General features: G+C 34.5%; 1 protein-coding gene across 1 annotated transcript; it reads right to left on the minus strand.

Moving 5' to 3' along the window:
* Positions 1-1419: 1419 nt before the first annotated feature.
* On the minus strand, positions 1420-21862 carry LOC120348696 (rac guanine nucleotide exchange factor JJ-like). Its single transcript, XM_039430724.1, has 7 exons — positions 21505-21862; positions 20727-20838; positions 17888-18015; positions 16591-17415; positions 16087-16209; positions 14159-14236; positions 1420-1900 (listed from the first exon to the last, which is right to left on the minus strand). The coding sequence occupies exons 2-7, from the start codon at positions 20827-20829 to the stop codon at positions 1778-1780; spliced, it is 1380 nt and encodes a 459-aa protein (XP_039286658.1). The 5' UTR covers positions 20830-20838; positions 21505-21862; the 3' UTR covers positions 1420-1777.
* Positions 21863-22027: the final 165 nt, after the last annotated feature.

The raw sequence follows: 22027 nt of genomic DNA on the forward strand, positions 1-22027 counted from the left end.
CTCTTCTGTTCTCTCTCTACATCGATGACATCGCAAAATGCATAAAACACTGCAAATTTCATCTGTATGCTGATGACCTTCAGATCTATAAACATTTTTCTGCAGGTGAGTCTGATGCATGTGTCGAGCAGATGAATTCTGACATTGATGCTATTAGTGGCTGGGCATATAATCATGCATTGATATTGAATGAAGGTAAGACACAGGTTATCATTGTGACTCATAACCGATTCAGAGCTCAGAATGTTCCAAGGTAGAGGTTGAATGGCATTGAGTTGGAGTATTCTGAGAGTGTTAAAAACCTTGGTCTTGTTATCTCAAAAACACTCTCATGGCTCAATCAGGTTGAGATTGTTTGTAAGAGGGTGTTTGCTTGCATCCATATCTTGAAACGATTTGCCCTGTTTCTTCCACTCAACATCAAAATCATGCTGGTCAAGACTCTTGTGCTGCCTCACTTCAGCTACTGCAACACTGTCATGAATGACATGACTGTTGAGCTCTCTAACCGACTGCAGCGTACACAGAACTATTGTATTTGATTTATTTTCAATGCTAGACGATTTGATCATGTTACACCTTTATAATTATGTACAGCTAATTATAAACAGCTCCTAAAATTGAATGATCTTCGTACTTTGCACATAATATTGATTCTGCTCTACTCAATAATCAAAACCAAATCTCCATCTTATCTGTCTGAGATTCCTGTCTGAGATCGGTGAACGTGCAACATGGCATGGCAACTTGCTGCTAGCTTTTTCCATTCATAGAACGACGACTTTTGGAGATCATTCACTGTCACGGGTTTTAGGCTGTGGAATAATCTTCCTGCTTCGGTCCCGGCCATTGATGGGTGTGCTCGCTCTGGGGTGGAGTTCAAGCGGATTTTGATGGCAGGTCTGCAGGGCACAAGAATTGTTTAGAAGCTGTTGATAGGACCACTGACACAATGGAAAAACTCAATCAATATTTTTATGGAATTCCATCGGACCCACTCGACCTTTTCATATACAACTTCTTTCTTAGCCATATATTTGTATTAGCTTTATGTATTATTAGTAGTGGAATAGGCTAGACAAAAAACTTAATTTGAGTTTTATCATAATATGGATACACATATTAAATATAGTCTTATACTACATCTTTTTCAAATAAAAATTTTCAATTCACTTCAATAAGATAATTGTTACATAGGTACTGTTGAAATAAATTTTTAGCAAATAAATTCATGCTCATAAATATTAGAGATATTTAACAAAGTGAAAGGATTAGTAAAAATGAGTATCAGGTGGATTGGCCATAGTGAGTACAAGAGTTAGTTTTAGGCGAAGGAACGTCAGATAAATGTCTAAAAAAATCCCTATCAGAAACAGCTCAAGGTTTAATCTTTGATATAGGGGTCATTGAATTAAAAACTTTTTATTGTGAAGTTAAAATTTATTCCAATTAGAATAGTTCAAAAAGCACAAACACATACCGGTTCTGTCAAGTTGGGTGAAATTGTTTCACCTGTTTTAGTTTCATTCATTCATTACACACAATCTTTTCAAGTTAAAAATAGGTACCAAAGGTGTTCTGTAAACACAAAAGTAGGAACCTTAACAATGATAAAAAAAATATTTTCAAGTTTTTAAAACTAGTTAATATAAATATATTATTATAAGGATGATGCTTTGTTTCATACACAAAAGTATAAAATTTAATAATCCATAGAAACTTTAAAACATTTCTTATAAATATTTCTATCACTTTTAGGACAAAAATCGATCAAAAGTTAAAGCCAATTGCCAATACGAGTCAAAAAATTCTTGAAAAGTGAATAATATCCTCCTTGTGCGCCTTCCTGCCTATTTGATTCCATTACAGCCCTCAGTGGATTTCCATTTTCTGAACAAGTCTGAAAGTAATAAAGACATTTTTATTAAACTTAAATTTTAAAAAACACAGAGTGAAAAAGCACTTACATTGGTAGTGATGATCGTTTCTACCTGTTGTTGGTCATCATCAGACTGTAGGAATTTACTCTAAATTTTTATTCATCAAATCGTTGTTTTCCTCATAATTAATGTAGGAAAAAGAGATTAAAAAAATAAATATAAAACAAAATTAATAGAATCAAGAATTAAAGAGCGCAGCAAGACCTTTATAATATAATATAATATGCTGTATAAAAATAACTTTGGATTTAGTACAGGAAAGATAATATGTTGTTTGACAAATCATCACATCTGAACTACCAAACTGATCTACTCAAAATTATGCATAATTTCGAGTTGATCAGTTTGGCAGAGACTGAATGAATTTATGATAAATTTTCCATAATGTTGTCGAAACTGAATGGATACCTTCTTCGAAAATTTAAAATTAGAACTTTCTTCGAAAGTTAAAAATTCATTGCAAAAAATTGGCAAATTGGCGACCTTCGAAGTTCAACCTGGCAGACAACGAAGACTCCTTCCACAAATTTGGGCCGGAAGTAAAACTACCATCAACTGTAAGTACAGATGCGAACATTTTCTTCACTTCATCTTCTACACTCATTCGACCGTAAAAATTAGACCCTGTGATCATGTCAACCAAATCTATCCCGAAATATTTGCTTGACTGTATTCCAAAATTCGATGGAACTTCCAATAAAATTTATCTTCCAAAATTTATCAAATCTCTCCAAGACATTTTCAATCTGTATTGTAACGATAAAATTGAACAATCACAACGCGAAGAAAATCATTGGCTGTTATTTACTGCTGCCCTCCACAGTTTGCAAGGTGCTGCAGATGATGTTGTACAAAATTACGAGTGTTCCAACTTAGCTGAACTTATTGAACTTTTAATGAAAAGCTTCTCTGATAAACGCACAGTCCCTGACCTAATAGCCGAAATTGCTGTGAAGAAATCATTCCAATACGAACACCCCCTCGACTTCTTACAAAGACTCAGTGAAAAACGCACCAGTGACCCGCTATAAGCTTGATGGTGTAACCGGGGATCTCCTGAAAAATCTTCTCGAACTCGAGACAACTCTTGTTTGCACGCTCATTCACGGTGTTCATCCAACACTCGGAGCTCATCTTCAGGTATACAAACTCAAGAACTTGGATGACGCCCGCGATACCCTGCGCAGTGATTGTAGCATTGTTTTGAAACAATTAAAATGTGCAGAGCCCGTAAGTGACAAAAGTGCAGTGAATGAAAAGCAAATCAATTCTCAGTTCCAACCGCGGAATTTCTTTCAACCGCAAGCAGTGTTCAATCAATTCTGACAATTCTCTCCTTGGAATTTCCGCCAGCAACACTTCAATCAGAATCGGTTCCAGCAGCCCTTCACTACTCAGAATCGGTTCCAACAACCTCATCAAATCCATTTTCAACAGCCTCAACATTCTAATTTCCAACAAAGTGTAGTTCCCTCTACCTCTACTTTTCAGCAGTCGCAATTTCAAAATTTCCAACCGAAATCTTTCAATAATAATTCTCATAACTTTTCAAACGGAGCACGAAACATTCAACAGTCTCACAACTGGGACTCCCAGAATACTGTCTCCATGCGTACTGCTTCTACTAATAGAAATGCTAATAATTCGGCAAGAAACAATCCTTTCCAGGATCTTCACTATCTCGATGAATCAAATGATGATATCAATCAAGTAAATGCATAGACTCGTATTCAATTGTTGCAATCGCAACTCAACAATCTAAAATCAGCTGTGAATGAAATGGCAGATCATTTTTTAGGGTGTGGCCCCAATCCGGCGGAAACCCCCCCAAACAGCTTGAATTGAATATTATTGATAAATTGCTACCTTATTTTGTCGATGATGTAAACAGAAAATGGCTTGTTGACACTGGATCGATGATGAATTATGTACATCCTGCAATTGTACCACCAACTGTAACTAGATATAAGGAAAAATTTGTTGTAAAAACCCCGGCTGGTACAAGTGGTGGACATAAGTATATATTTTTTGGTCCATCCACATTATTTCCGAATCTTTCTAGAATTAAGATGTATATATATGATTTTTCCGACAGGTACGATATTCTTTTAGGCAATGAAACAATGCAACAACTCAAAGCCCATGTAAATTATGAGACTAATACGTTAGATTATGGCAACGTATCAAAACCGTTATTATCTGTAATTAATTCTAGTAGAAAACAAATTGAATTGAAACCTGGATTTAATGTAATAACTATCCCAGTTAGGTCTATGCCCACTGTAGGACAGGGATTACTCAAACCTGTAAAAAATTACTGCCTGCCTATTATATGGGAAACCATAGTTGGCTAGGTATCTTCCTCTCTTTTTTTTTCTCTTCTCCAACACACCCAAACACTAAGCCCATGGTTTTTTTATATTTGTAACATTTTATTGTGTTTTATTTGTTTCGTAAATCTTGTTTTGTCTTGTTTTGTGTGTTTTTAATAAATTGAATTGAATTGAAATTCTAACTATTGTATTGAAGAAGGTATAGTTGATATTGTTAATGGTGAATGTACTTGTATAGCTTTCTCTCATGAACTCATGACCATCAGTCCTGAACCCATGGAAATTGAGGAAGTAGAAACGATTCTTGACTCGCATAATGACTCAAAGACCACACGTCCTGACAATTTTGCATTGATAAAGAAATTGATACATGAAACTTTACAAACTGACCACATGAATGACGAAAAAAGAGAGATATTCGATTTAATTATCAAATTCCTTGCGATAATAAAGCTTGATAATATTCCTCTTGGTTCAACAAACTTATTAAAACATGAGATCAATACTGTAGATGACAATCCTGTGTACACACGAAACTATAGGTACCCCCAAATATTCAAGAAAGACGTACAAATCGAAATTGATAAACTGCTGAAAAATAAAATCATTCAACCCTCCAACTCTCCATACAATTCCCCAATATGGGTTGTTCCAAAAAAACTAGATGCTTCAGGGGAAAAGAAAATACGAATGGTGATAGACTACAGGAAACTTAATGACAAGACGATAGCTGATAATATCCTTTACCAAACATTGAAGATCTTTTCGGTAAAATTGGGAGAGCCACTTATTTCTCCACAATAGATTTGTACTAAGGTTTCCATCAAATCGAAATAGACCCAGAATCTGTTCCTAAAACTGTTTTTTCAACAGAAGATGGTCACTACGAGTTTCTTAGGCTCCCTTTCGGGCTGAAAAATGCACCCCCATTCTTTCAAAGAAATATGAATATATTTATTTATTTATTTATTTATTCCTTGAAAAAGCATTACAATAATTCACAATTAGAAATATAACAACAAAATGAATCAATAGGAAATACAAATAAACATAAGGAACTACTTCCCCAAAAGAGCAAGCTCGAGCTTGGGGAAGGAGCAGCCGTACTTTGACTACTTACTTATTATTAATTAACATTACAGTATATACATTAACAACTAAAATCAAATCCTTTCAATAAACAAGATAAATCAGTGATGCTATAATAGATCAATATATTTACATACAATATGTGTTAGAATGCAACAAAATTTGTAAATTATAATAAATTATAATAATGACCTGATATTGCCTAGCCCAGTGTATAACATGATATAAGATGTGTTACAAAATGAAATCTATTCAATTGGAATAATTACTATACTAATGTAATCCAGAAATTCTCGGCACTATCCCAGCCATGAGAGCTAACCAGATACTTTTTCAAATGTAGTCCAAAGTTTTTTTGGGCGAGTAAACCTCTCAAATTACTTGGAAGAATATTAAAAAATAATGGAGATAAATATATGAAGCTACGCTGACCAGCAGTAGTCAATAATCTAGGAACAGTAACCAGACCTGACTCCTCCCGTCTTGTAATAGCACAATCCGTACTATTAATGAAATGAAAAAGTGATAGCTTCTTATAATATAATATGATGTGTTTCAGGTATATCTGTCTAATCGGTAGAACTGAAAATTCCAAAAAAGCCAATCTTGTTGAATACATTCTATTCTTTTTCAGAATAATTTTTAATATTAAATTTTGTATTGTTTTTACTGGTTTTAGAACATTTGTATATGCACCACCCCAACCCACAATACCATATTGGAGCAATGACTGTGCCAGTGCATAATACACTATCTTCATGACTTTCATAGGCAAAACAGAACGTAATTTCACAAATAAATAAATAAGTTTTCTAGATCGTGTAGTAAGCTGCGACAAATGTACATCCCACTTTAAATGCTGATCAACCATTACTCCAAGATATCTGATACTGCTAACCTTCTCTATTTCATTACAATTAACTGAACACCCTAAATCTACATGACTAAGACAATTTGGAGAATGCAAAACAAGTGACATATTAACTGGCTGATTCTGTATATTCAAGGAAAAAGATTTTCCTTGTATTTTGTTTTGGACAAATTCAGAGTCAGTTTTCTTCTATCAAGCCATTTTTTACTTCTCCCAGTCCCCTAGCAGCTGAGTCATATGTGCTAGCCCAGTTTTCTTCATGAAAAATTAAAACTGCATCGTCTGCAAATGACAATATTTTCCCATTGATTAAATTAAGGTTACAAAAGTCATTAATATAGATCAGGAAGAGGCAAGGTCCAATCACTGTTCCCTGCGGGATTCCCATTTTAACAGATTTATATTCACTAACAGTGTTATTGACTCTAACACATTGTTGCCTATTCTTTAAATAACTGCAAAACCATCCCAGTGCCACATCCTCAAGACCAAGGCTACGGAGACAATCAAGTAGACGATCATGGCAAACTGTATCAAAGGCTTTTGCAAGATCAAGAAAAATAGCTATTTGTCTCCTACCTACATCCAAGTTTAAGATTGTTTCTTGAACAAAAGCAGCAATTGCTTCCTGTGTTCCCATCCCCTCTCTAAAACCAAATTGATTTTTTGACAGAATATTATTCACTTCCAAAAATTTATGTAGCTGTCTCTTTACACATTTTTCAATTATTTTAGCCAAATTCGAAAGTAAACTTATAGGTCTATAGTTGGTAATTTTCCTTTTGTCTTGTGATTTGAATATTGGTTTTACTACAGTTGTTTTAAAAGAATCTGGAAAAATACCTTGTTCAAAACTTACATTAATAATGTGTTTGAGTGGAGAGGCAACAATACTTTTAACAGATTTTAAAACAGATACAGTAATGCCATCATGACCAGGCCCAGATGCACCTCTAAGACTCTCGATCGCCTCCACAACCTCAGTCTCTGATACATATTGAAAAGTAAAATAATCTTGCGGATTGTGGGGATTGTCTGGTTGCAAATCGTCACCAGGCTCACTAGGAATATTTTGTACCATTTTCTCTCCTATAGAGATGAAAAAATCGTTAAAAGCATTAGCACATATATTGGGATTATCCCTAGCACTATAGACATTACCATCAATTTCAATTTCTTCCAAACACTCCTTCCTTATTTTACAACCAGCTACCTCCCTAACTACATTCCAAGTCCGTTTTACATCATTTCCAGCCTCCTCAATTTTTCTGCTATAATACAATCGTTTAGCTTCTCTAATAAGGACTGTCAATCTATTTCGATAACTTCTAAAATAATTTCTCAGATTTAAATTGAATGGTTCCTTTTTACATTTGTTAAATAGAGCTTGCTTTCTTCTAATAGAAAATACTAAACCTTGAGTAATCCATGGCTTGATTTTTTTAAACCTCGAACTAGATTTGGCTACATTTATAGTGGATTTTTCAATATAGCTTTGTAGAGTTGCTACAAAGTTATCTGTTGAAACATTAACATCCCTACTAGAAAATACAGACTGCCAGCCCTCAGACTGGATAAGAGACAAAAGCCTATCATAATCGAGCCTGGTGGCAACAAGTGGCAACTGAGCAGCATTGTTAGTCAAGTCTATTTCACAACGAACCCTAAGAGAAGTAACATAGTGATCAGTAATACAAGTCTTCAATACCATGGGTTCAATGTGCTTATTAGTGTGAACATTACCGAAATAATGATCTAAACACGAAGGTGTTCCCTGAAATGGAACCCTTGTAAAACAATTCACATAAGATATAAGCCCATTTTCGTTCAATAAATTCAAATAAGATTCAGTGTGGATGTTATTTCTATTATTCAAGATATCAATATTTATATCTCCTACAAATATAATATTTTTTCCTAAATTTAAATTCGAAAGCAGCTCAGCTAAAGAGTTAACAAAGTCCTGGCAATTATCATTAGGTGATCTGTAAGCACAAACAATAACCCACTCCTCCTCAAAAATTTTCAGCTCTATCACGAGACAACTAGCCCCAACTATTGTGCATTCCCGCACATGAACATGATCATAATCTTTTTTCAAGTAAACTACTACACCCCCATTTCTATTTGTGTGATTCATTGAATAGTACTGATTAAAACCAGGTATATCACACCCTATGGGCCTAACACCTTGGTGACCCGTCTCAGATAATACAATCATGTCTATAAATGGCAATACATTAGCAAATTCTAAACAGAACTCGTCTAAATTCTTCCCAATGAATCTGATATTACTATGAATTATATCAAAATTTACACTGGGTTGATTAGAAATAATATTGTAATAATCATTAGAGTTATTCAAACATAATGTCTCAACTTCATCGAATTCATCTAAATTTTCAAAAATGTCCATAATAAAATTATTTTACTGTTCATTGTTAAACAAGTCTTTAGTACTTACATCTTAGAAAGGTCCACATCACTTTTAATATGTAAAACATTCTTACTGGTTTCGTCTTTTTTGACAAGAATATTACCATCACGTACCCACACAAAGCGATATCCTTTCTCCCGAGCTATTGTTCTGGTCGTATTTAGCAGTTCAAGCGTTGAAGGTATCAAATGTTCGTAAGCCATCACCCTTGTTTCAGGTAGAACAGCTGAAATGTTTTTCGCCGATATACCAGCCCCACTATTGTCCTGCGAAGATGCTAGACGAAAATGACCCATCCATGACATCTTATCTTGACGACGTACGAATTTAATTACTATCGGTTTGATGCTTTCTTTCTTCTTACTGGGAAGGCGATGAGCAACACTTATGTCTCTAGCAGTTAACTCACTTCCAATCGTTTTTGAAAGCATATTAAAAACCTCATTGACACATTCGTTATTTGTTTCTGTTATTCCGGTAACCACAATATTATCTCTACGACTGTAAGATTGTAGGTCCGCAATATCTGTTTTCAGTTTTTCATTATCACTTTTCAATTTTTCATTGTCCTTTTTAATTTTTTCATTCTCCAGCTTGATGGATGTTAAATCATTTTTGAAACTTTCAAATTCCTCCGAAATGAATTGTATGCTAAAATGCCGAATTTATTAGTATATATGGATGATATAATAGTATTTTCTGACAATTTGGAAGAACATTTGAAACATTTATAATCTGTTTTCAAGAAACTACAAAATCACAATCTCAAAATACAGTTTGACAAAACCGAATTTTTCAAAAGAGAATTGTTATACCTTGGCCACATTGTTTCAGAACGCGGTATTCAAACCAACCCAGCCAAATTGCAGGCCATAAAGGATTTTAAAATACCTAAAACCGAAAAACAAATCAAACAATTCTTAGGGTTAACAGGCTATTATAGGAAAATGATACAGAACTATGCAAAAATCACTAAACCTCTGACTCAGGCATTGAAAAAGGATGTAAAGATCGATATTAATAATACAGAATATGTAAATGCATTTGAAAAATTGAAAACAATGTTACAGAACAGTCCAATATTACAACTCCCTGATTTCTCTAAACAGTTCATTGTCACGACTGACGCGAGCAATTATGCTATAGGAGGGGTATTATCCCAAGTTTTTGAAGGAAAAGATCTACCAGTAGCGTATGCTTCGCGAACTTTGAATAAACATGAGATCAATCTCTCCACCATAGAAAAAGAGTTATTGGCTATTGTCTGGTGCTGTAAATATTTCAGACCTTATTTATACGGATGGAAGTTTCTCATTCAAACTGATCACAAGCCTCTCCAGTGGCTTCATAGCATCAAAGAACCGAACTTGAAACTCATTAGATGGAAACTATTATTAGAGGAATTTGATTTTGATATTATTTACATAAATGGGAAGACCAATTACGTAGCGGACGCTCTGTCTCGTCCTAATAATGTTAACATGATGGAAAATGAGGAAGATGCTTTTTTAGGTTTTGAAGATGGCTTTCGTGGGTTTGCGAATATTGCTACTGACCCCCACGAAACTGGTCTAGAAGATGGCTTTCACGGTTTTGATAATAGTACTCATGACCCTGATCATGAATACGATGACATTAACGTGGAAGAATTGCTGCAATTCAATACTCGTACTGAAGCTCCCTCCATAGACATTAGTTCCCTTGATGAAATTCTCCAACAAATAGATAACCCTGCCGTAGGAACTGATAATGATGATATTATAGGTATTGATAATAGAAATGACGACGTTGTAAATAATGATGCTAATGAAAACATTGTGCGTGATATTGATTATGAAAATGGTAATGAACGTGAAGATGATAATAACAGTTTAGCCACGATGCACTCTCAAGAGAGCTCAAACGAGCAAGTAACTATTGCTGACGACGATAAGATTCTGAATGAAGAACATAACCAATTAGTACTTGAACAAGGTGACCAACCCCCTCACTTGATTAAGATTTTTGCTAAAAATAGATTGATTATTTATTTTAGGAATGCTAATGATTATGATGACATGAAGGACAAATGTATAGAGTATTTGAAACCGAATACAAAGTATGGAGTTTTCTGCTCGCGTGCAGGAGCCCTATACGATGAGTATGAACGGATTTTTAACAATTTCAAGAACGTACTACTAGAGACTTTTGATTCGATCAAACTTAAACGGTATAAAAGAATGAACTTAGATGTGACACAAAATGATGAACAAAAGCAGGTGATCTCTAATTATCATGAGGGTAAAACATTCCACCGCGGTATCAATGAATCTTATAATCAAATACGACGTAAATATTATTAGTCATCAATGCTACAGGACGTGACTGGTTACATTAATAAATGTGCTGTTTGCTTAAAGGTTAAATATGACAGGAGACCCGTTCGAGTTGACTATAAAATCACACCCACTCCTGAAACACCGTTCGAAAAAAAATACAGATTGATTGCTTCCAATATGACAAAATTAAGTTTTTAACGATGACTGACTGTTTTTTCACCCTGTGAATGTCTTTAAAGTGAATAAACACTGATATTATTGGCACAGTGTTGTAAAGAATTTCTAAAGCTTTAAAATTACATCTGATTGAAGGCTGTACGTGCATGTTCTACGGCGGGGGCGTCATCGGAAAAATAGAAAAGTACAGTTTGCAGCGGAAAACACGTTTTTTCACCATAATTTAGGCCAAACCTAAAAAAATTAGAAAACCGTGTAACTAATGACTCCTTGAAGGTACAGACTTGGAAATTGTATCAATCTCTTCGTGATGATGTGTATAGTGAGCTCCACGTTATAATGGCAGTGAAGAAAGATAGGAGAAAAACGTTGCCAAGTCTCTCCATTTTGCCACTGACTGTACACAGCTGTTACTCATTTCATCCCATTAAATTTAATCTAATAATAATTATCATTTCCTTAATAAAATAATTAATTTAATGTAAAATTAATCAAGAAAATATATTTTTCATAATTTGATTCAAAAATTTGCTTTCATACCTGAGATCAGATTTTAATTTTTATACAAACCTGAAATGGCGGCTAATTTAAAAAGCTGTGATACACTGATCTGAATTTCAAAACAACAGAAATTGAGTTATTTGGTATGATATTCCAATTTCTTTTTAAAATAATAGAAAAATAGGAATACTTTTTAAAAATAAGTAATTTAAATGGATTTTGAAATAAATTTTCAATGTTATTAAATACAGGTACGAATAGGTCTAACCTATACGGGTAGGCTATCTGAAGCATGGATGAAGTCCAGGATGGTTAGTTATCAACTTTTAAAATGTCATTTCAGGTATTTTAATTTGTGCTTCTCATAAGGTAATGTTTAAAAATTATTTCATTGTTTCAAAAATACATTTTAAATCAATTATACGACTTGTGTACTCTAGTATTTTCATAGAATGAAGAAAAAAAAAGCGGCTGAGAATTGTTTGGTCAGTTTTGTACAGTCACTGTCAAAAGTGAATATAAAATATTCTGGCAAATAGACAACATTGCAAAGCGAGAGAGAGATAGTGCTATCTGTTTTGTTGTATGATAGAAAAGGACAGCAACAGTATTGTCAATCGTACACTGCCATTATAATGTGGACCTCACTATAGAAAGAGAATATCTATCTATCATTGACAGACTCTTTTTTGAACAGTCAATTCTGGCTGCCATCTTGGATTTTTCTATGATGACAAATATTTTTGAGATTGCCATCATAGATATTATCTTTCTACGCATTATCTTGAACGGTCATTAAAAGACAAGCGATAGAGAAAAACCCTAAACATTTTTGGCAGCCATCATGTTTCCGAGGTGTTTGCCTGTGATTTCGACTTATCATCATCATGATCCGTATTATGCTAGACCTAACGAAGAAAATGAGACATCTTCCACGGCTGTTACCCAAAAATGACCACGGAATGACATTTGCTCCCGGACTAACGTTATGAGCACGGGTTACACCTGCTCGACTACAATTGTTTTGAATGACTCTAGAAGATACCCCACTGATACCCTGTAATTTCAAGTCAAATCAAATCAAAATTTTATTCACAATTCAAACAGTTGAGAGTCCTGCCAAACTCAAAGGTTTTTCGGCGGGTGCCCAGTTACAGGAAAAAAATGAGTTACAAAAGATAAATAAACTTAGACAAAATAAATATTACACTTCAAAGATTTTAAGTAAAAAATGAGTTAAGTAAAAGTTTTCAGTAATTTAAAGTTTCGAACATCAATCAACTGTATATTAGAACAGTGATCATGTACATCTTCAAACACAAATCTGGTTTGTTCTCTAACATCCGTCACACCCATCAAATCGATCCGCTTCAGATACGGTACTGATATTGTGGTTTCGCCAATGACATTAAGACATTTACTACATTCATCATTATAAAATTAATATTCTTTTCTTCAATTTACTGAAAAATATCAGAAACACCGAAAACAAAAGAATTGGTCTTAAAAAAAATTGTTAATGAATGGATCTTCAGCATAAGAAGTGGGGAGTTGGAAGAATATTATTGTAAGCTAATAAATTCTAGCACTTGTAAATGATGATACCTCTAGTTATGTCTATTTATTCAATAGGAAGACTTTAGTATTTTTAAATGTATTTTACTTTTTAAGAAATTATAGATTAAAATTAATGGTTGGTCCAAGGGAGTAGTTTTAATAAAATAAATTATTAAATTGGAAGAATTTAGTATTTTAAAATGTGTTTTACTTTTTAAGAAATGATAGATTAAAATTAATGGTTAGTCCAAGTGACTAGTTCTAAAAAAAAAATTCAATTGTAGTCTTATTATTATTCATTTTTTACTCAAGCTTGTCATTGAAGTTACCTCCTACTCGCTACTCTTGAATTATTTTTGTATTGAAAATGTTATTTTTCTATTATTTTCTTCAGTAAGCATGTATGTTATCTTACGTCAGATATGAATGATTTTCATTATTCCGCTTAAAGGAATAAAATCTATTCTATTCTACGTCAGCAATTAGTTTATGATACTGATGTACATAATACTTTTAGCAACTCGCTCCTCAACCACAGGCATTAGCCTGTGTAAGGAGCCTTTTTCATACTGATTATATATTTTTGAGAACGAATAAGAATAAAACTCGATTTCATTTTATATAGTACCAGTACTTTTTCAATTTGTGTCCAAAAATCTCAAGACGAGTTCAATAATTGCAACTAATTTTACAAAAAAAAGATAAATTCCTCTTTTTCTCACCAAAATGAATACTGCGCTATTTATGAATTGCATGAATCATGATGAAATTGAAAAGTTAAAATCCATTGAATTGTTTTTTGTAATGACTTTGCAGCTAGCATATAAGAAAGAGTGTCCTTCGCAAGTTGTACTACAAAAAAATGTTATTCATGTTGAATGATCATGAATTGAACAGATCTGCATTCACAAAATAATTATTGTTCAGATATTTACCTGCTTTGTCGATCCTTTGGAAGAATCAGTCATTCTCAGGAATCTTTTCACATTTGGCAAGCAATTTTCTTGATTATCCTAGAAAAAATTAATAGAGTATTTATTACGATTCATAAGTTTGCTCAAACGAAACATTTTTTTATATGATTCGTGAATTTAATTCAATATTTAGCAAGTTACAAGTTGAAAAATGAATTAATAAATAAAAAAATTCAATTAAAAAATGAGTATTTTCCAATTAAATATGCTTGGTCTGAATAAATCGAGAACATTATAATCGGCATAATCGGCATTCTTGGGCTATTGGGAAGACATATAATACATAGTAAAGTATTGTATTGGGCATACTTGATAGAAACATAATCGAAGAATTGAAACAAAAACTTTATAGATAATAGATCAGCATTTAAACATTCAATAGAAGACATTTGAGGTGAAATGGTAAAATATTTTGTTAGCAAACATGTAATAGACAATTTATTGTATTTAACAATTAGCAATGTAATCTAGAATTTATTGAATTGAGAATATTTATAAGTATGAATGAGAAAAGAGCACTCAAAGAAAGGATTTTAAACAAATCATTCAACTAATCTTATTCAAGGATTTCAGTCATTCTCAGCAGACACTCAGAATTGTCCTCAAATTAGCCGTTTCAAAGTTATTGATTGACGGTCGTCACTCAGAATAGTTGTCCTCTGATTGGCTAATGCTCTTAAACAGCTGATTCTTAGCCAATGCGAGGACGATTCCAAGTGTCGACCAACAATCGGTAGGTGTGAAAGAGACTATTGGCTGATTCTCACCAACAGTTGATTCTCAGCCAATCAGAGAAAAATTATGAGTTTTGACCGATACAATAAATGGCATATTTACAAATATTTCACAGGAGGATTACAAACAAAACATTTGAACTAGACAAAACATTTATACAATTTATTACATGTCCACGAAAAATGTCACTTGAAGAATAAAAATAAATAGTTCATTAAAAATTTACTATTTTTGAAATATTTTTATTCAATATAGAAAGCTGGCACAATACCACCTCCACTATTAAAAAAATCTGGTGTGGTGCACTTACACAACTTTCCTTGCCGTTATGAAAATTGATCAACTGACAATAGTGTTCCCGCGCATCTCAAGTCTACTTTTCTAAGATCTGAGCCAGCTGGTGACAGGACAATAACGCTGCAGACACACAAAGTCTGCTATCTCTTCATAGTAAATGATTAAATAAAATCAAAAGTTGCTAACAGTTTGCAATTGAATAATCTTATTTTCTGGAATTTCGAGCTTATTTTCAATTTTAGGAGAAAATGTTACTGAACATTAATTGTAGAGATTTTTAAGCTCAATCTTTTCCACTTGATTTTTTTTGTTCAATTTGTATCTGAAGCCTGATAATTGGGAATCTAAAATCAAACTTTGCATAGATGGTGCAGTGCTCCTGAAATTTTTACAGATATGGTACTTGTGGCAATTGATAAAGCTTATCAATGACTTTTCTAGGTGTGAATTTGATCAAAATCATTGGAGCCGTTTTTGAGAAAAACCCTGTTTTTGACATTTTTGCTATTTTAGCCGCCATCTTGAATTGCATTTGATCGAGAATGTTCATGTCTGATCCTTATAGTGTAAGGACCTTAAGTTCCAAATTTCAAGTCATTCCGTTAATTGGGAGATGAGGTATCGTGTACACACATACATACACTCACACACAGACCAATACCCAAAAAACACTTTTTTGGACTCAGGGGACCTTGAAACGTATAGAAATTTAGAAATTGGGGTACCTTAATTTTTTTCGGAAAGCAATACTTTCCTTACCTATGGTAATAGGGCAAGGAATGTAAAAAAGTTATTCATCTACACTTAAGAAATTATTAATCCCAGATCAAATAAATGTAAAAAAGTATAATATTTACCAATTTGCGTTTCCTCGAGGCATATTCTATTCCAACAAATGACTCATTTAAAGGAGTTATACAGCTATGTAGGGATGGTCTTGACGACACCTTCTTCTGAAGAGTGCTTATCCTTTTTTCATACTGAAAAAAATAAACATTTCATTACAGAAGTAATTTGTACGTATGAAGAATGAAAATGAATATTACTACTTATAGGAATTGTATTAATGAATGGATAAATAACATGCCTGATTGCATGGGATCAAACCCAAGGTTGGTGCATCGATTTGAAATTCTCCAAACCTCTAGGCTATAAGGATGCTTGTTAGCGTCCAATTCATGCTACCTTTTTAATGCGAGTTAATACTATACTGAGCTACTTTGTATTTCCGTTCAGTTTTGATCTTACACTTATAAATAATATAGAAAGTAGCTTTGTCTATAGATTATAAATTTATTTTATAATACTCCAAATAAATATAGCAATAACGCTACTAAGAGCCTCTATGAGGTGTTATTTACCTCAAGTTTTGCCTGGCATATAGCATCGACCCACTCCTCAACTACTCTATCATCTTTGGAATAGAGCAGCAGATTACAGCCAGGACCAGTTAGCGAGAAAAGGCCTCTACCAAGCACCATTTCAGCGTGACACTTCCTCAGAGGCATGAACGCTGAACAATGCAGACTCCCCGACTTCATTTTACAACACATCAATGCATCTGACATCAACACAAAATGGCGTGGTTTTCCCTTATCCTCATTATCAGCAACCTTCATTAGTACTCCCTCTTTTATCAACGTTCTTCCAGGCAGAATAATACTTGGCTTACCATCTGCTAGACTCATCTGTATTTGCAGCAATCTCTGAACATTATCTTGCTGATTGACCTGGCTGTTGATGTACTCAGTCACCTCTTCAATCCTTCTCAATGCATGTTCCACCAATGTTTTCTCGTTCGATTCGGCCAGTGTATGTTCGGCTAGTTCTCTCAGTAGCAACCTATATCGGGGTACTCTTTGTACGGGAACAATTAGCAGTGAATTGATGCGATTGGCAACTTCAGGTCTGGATTCTTGACGAGCAACGTTATCATCTATTCGTTGATTCTGTCGGCGGACCTCCTGTATTGCTAATATCGTCCGCTTGTAATCATTGGTGTAATTTGTATACAGTTTGAAGAATGGCGCAAGTTCTATGAATGCTTCAGCAATCTTGTTCGGCGTCAAGTCTGTGCTAATCCTTTGAAGAAGTACTTTGTTCAGGTTTCTGATTGTTTCAATGTTTTCGAAAACTTTACTGGCGGCCGTATTTTTGATTGTGTCTTCCAATGGTGTTCTGAAAAACTAAAAAAAATTAATGGATAAATGGATCAGTCTGATTATTTGCATTTAAATCATTGAAAAATTATAATTTAAAGGATAATTTTCAACGTGAAAATTCATAAAATGTAGAAGTGGTAGTTTTTCTTCATGATGCGTAGTTTTGTGAGTATGATTGTCAAAATACTTTTTCTTACAATATTTATTTTTTACTTTTCTAATTACCCAGATTCAACATTTCTATCTATTTTAGCTGGTTTATATAAATAGTAGGACTAAATTTTCGTTACTGTAAATCAAGATTAGGAAGAGAAACAGTTTTGAGTTCATCCCGTTGATTCTCTCTCAAACATTGATTGAGATAGTTTCCTCAATCATCTTTTGACGTACCTATGTCTATAGCTCTACCGTTCTAGAGTTGGTTCAATTACTAATTAATCAATCTTATTTTTATAATGACTTATATTTATTCAAAATAGATTAGAGAGGAACCTACCCTCAACAATGTTTCAAGCTGACACAAATATTTCCTTTCAGATTCAACTAATTCGTTCATAGTTTTCATCTGCATGTTCAATCTCTTTTCTTCTTTCTCGATTTTCTCTCTTTGTAAGTCGTTGATAACTGAAATTGAAACAAAAACGAAGGATAATTCAACTCCGTATTAATTTTTTTAACCTACTTGTAGCCTACTGTAGCATTGTAGCCTACTTTTAAAAAAGTAGGCTACAATGCTACGACTAATCGGAATAGGTTCCGATATCTTCAATCTTCTTCAATCTTCATTTGTAGGACCATTAACCAGCCAGATGAGCTGGGTTGGTCATCACGTCAAAAATACAATATCACACAGAAAGTTTTTGACAACACTGTCACGTCAAAAAATAAAACATAATGGCATAGATGGCTAAACACGGTGATGGCCACTAAATGTCAACTGTAGACTCCTGAAAAAATTCACTCAAGGAGTAGTATGGTCTGGCACGCAGCCAGGACTTGAGTCTCCTCTTAAACTCACTGTCACTCAAATGACGCACAGATGGAGGTAGCATATTAAACATTTTAATAGCGATATTGGGATAACAGTTCTGAGCCTTACTTAGCCTACATCGAGGAACATTGACTTCGAGAGCATTTCGAAGTGAGTAGGCACTCTGCAACCCCCTCAAATTCACTGTCAGATTGGTATTCCTAATACCAACCAGGGAAGCAAAGATGAACTGGCTAAAAACTGTGAGAATCCCAAGTCTGGCGAAGAGTGGCCTACAGTGCTCCAGATGACCACTGGATGACAATATCCGAACTGTCTTCTTCTGCAGCATAAGAATACTCTCACAGTGTGAAGAGTGTCCCCACAGCAGTATTCCATATATAATGTGACTATGGAACAGTGAATAATAGGCCATAATCAAATGTTCCTCAGTCAGCAAGCACCTCAGTCTTCTCAACAGGTAGATCACACGAGACAGTCTTCTGCATACAGCATCCACATGAGCACTCCATGTTAACTTTGGATCGATGTTAAATCCCAGAAGCTTCACCGGTTCATTCAATGAATGATTGAAGTGGTTTCTCAGAGTGCACATGATATTCTGTGTCTTGCCGACGTTGAGCAACAGCTTGTTCTCCTGAAACCAGCGTTCTGCACCAGCAAAGGACTCCTCCAACTCAAGAGTGGCAGCTGCAGGCGAGGATCCTCTCCCAACAAGGGTTGTGTCATCCGCAAACAGCAGCTCACTTCCGCCGACTCTCAAATCGTTCATATGCAGGATGAACAGGACTGGCCCCAGGACAGAGCCCTGCGGTACCCCATGCCGTACATGCAGTTCGCCAGATGATGCACCCCGAACATTCACTATCTGCCTTCTGTCGGAAAGATAGGACTTGAAAGTGTCAGCAACAATGTCCGTTATACCATACTGACTCAACTTTCCAAGGAGAAGCTCATGAGACACACAGTCAAAAGCACGTGATAGGTCACACAGCCTCACTGCCACAGAATCTCCACTCTCGAATGCATCAATGACTTCGTTGATCAGGGCCAGCAGGGCGGTTTGTGTGGACTTAGACTTTCTAAAGCCATGTTGTCTATCAGACAGCAAACTATTCCTCTCAAGATGGTCCATTAGCTGATCCTTCATGGCAACCTCTAAGATTTTTCCGAGTAAGGGGGTAACAGTAATTGGTCGGAAGTTATTCTTGTCCTTCTCATCTCCCTTTTTGTATATAGGTACAGTTTTACCCAACTTCAAACAATTCGGAAAGTAGCCCAGTTTAAGACACTGGCAAGATGAGGTGCCATCTCATCAACCACTGATTTCAAGAAAGCCACAGTAAATCCATAGATGTCCTGAGAAGGTGAATTTTTAAAAGCAGTCACTATTTTCAATACATCATTCTTCGAGACTCTCCTCCATACAGAAAAGACAGCGGGTTGCGCTTCTACATTTCCAACACCATTTGGCTGAGTCACTGGAATCTGTTGAAGAATGGCCTCCACGGAGTTCAGATAGTGACTGTTCATAACATCTGGACTGAAATCACATTGAGGCTGTGTAGACGCTCTGCACTTGTTAATAAGCTTCCAGGCCGATACTATAAATCATATCAATAAGCGCTTTCAGGCGTGATATATTTAAAAATTAATTAGTTCAATCGCCATTATTATATGTTACATGTGAAATAAATATTTAATTTATAATGTTTATATGAACCGCTGAAAGGGGGGGGAGGGATGTTAAACGGGTTATCTAAACAACCCTTCCAATACTTATGACAGTCCCTACTTATGGTAGTCCCTACCTCCAGCTGTATAAGAATAAGATAGTTGATAAAGCTAATTAGAATAATTATTATTGTTTTTGTACAAGGCCCGGTTGCACAAAAGCCAGTTAAATTTTAACCGTGATTAATTTCACGAGAACCAATCAGAGAAGGCCTATTTGATAAGACGGCTTCTCTGACTGGATCTCGTGGAATTAACCACAATTAAAATTTAACCGGCTTTTGTGCAACTGGCACTAACTGTCACACCTTTTGTATTATTTTTGTAATTTTGGTGTAATTAATAGAATTGCATTGAATTGAATACTGGTCAGTGGTCACTGGTTATAGACCTACCCTGCGCAGTCCTGCAGTGCGGTTCCTGTCTGTCTATGTATGACTGGCAGGTCTTTTGTCCTTGGGGGTTATTACAATCATTTTGGACTTGAATTCAAATCAAAGATATTCGGTTGCTGTTTTTATTGCAAATAATTCGTGTACTAACACCATCTTATTCTAATTAACTACGTTTGACATTGAGAAACTTCTAGTACAAGATTAGCAATACATACCTTTGTGCTTTGTTTTCTCTGTCAGGATATTTCTGTTATCGATCAGTTCTTTCAACTCATCACTCAGGGTCCTTTCGGGACTGTTCAACTCTGAATAACTCATTTTTTTAACCTTCAACAAAGATACACAAGCCTAAATTAAATAGAAAGTTGAACTTGATATTATATTGTCCCAAGCAGGGAGGTTATGCAAATTGACGGGCCTTTGTGCAACATGCTGCCTTGGGCCCCTTGTGGAAAGGATAAGATGGATGATAGCGGGTTTTACCTCTAGGGGAAAGTTTACAACGACTACGGTACACAAACATTTGATTTCTGTCAGTTACTATAGCTACCGTATAGAAGGTTACACTTAATATAAATAATTTAGTACCCAACTAAACTTCTGTAAAGCCTGCTGAAACCGGTTTCATAATGTTAATGTCTTAACCAATCTTGGTTAATACAATGGTTAAAGTATTAACCAAGTTTGGTTAAGACATTTTTTAAGTCAAGTGGACAATTTGTTTAAATTTTTAATACATGAAAGCATTTAAAATATAACATATAAGTCAACTTGAGCCTCGAGTAAAACTTGCTAAGCTTTTTCAATAGTTCAAGGTATTTATAACAAATTATAACGTTAATTCTTGAAAGTAAACATTAGTATCTATTTTGTAAACTGCATCTGAGGAACCCTACAACCCTAATTTAGTGCATAACAAAATTTGACATTTCCTACGGGTATAATGTATAAAAATGTTTAACTTATTCAATAAGATATTAGTATCTAACTCACCTTACATATAATCAATTAGCTTTTTTAGAACAAAATATACAGAATTATTTTATGACAAACTAATGCCAAAAATAAAAATGGTCGTTATCGTTCGTTAATCGTAATCGGTTTTTCTTTTAAACTATAACTAGCAGTCTAGCCAACTGCCCACTGTGAACTGCCAACATAAAAAAGTGTGAACATAATATGAAGAAATATCAATTGAAAATTATATACACAGAAGCAGATTTTAGAATATTAAATATTATGATATATTAATGAAATTATAGATCAAAAATAAGCCTAGGCTTATTATGCTACCGCAGCTTGATCCGGAAAATAAGAAGTGTCAGTAACGATAACCTCAAAAAACGTCATCGAGATGATCGAGATCAGCAGCTTCTTTTTGTCTCAGATACAGAGTAGAGACTTTACCTTACGTAATTAACCCTTTATAGGGCACTGGGATAATAGTTTCCCACCATGCATGTTGGTAAATAAATGTTTACCCCTCTATGATCTCCTTGTTCTATGATCTCCCAAT

The sequence above is a fragment of the Nilaparvata lugens genome, chromosome 6 (assembly GCF_014356525.2).
Source record: "Nilaparvata lugens isolate BPH chromosome 6, ASM1435652v1, whole genome shotgun sequence".
In the NCBI taxonomy this organism is placed as follows: Eukaryota; Metazoa; Arthropoda; class Insecta; order Hemiptera; family Delphacidae; genus Nilaparvata; species Nilaparvata lugens.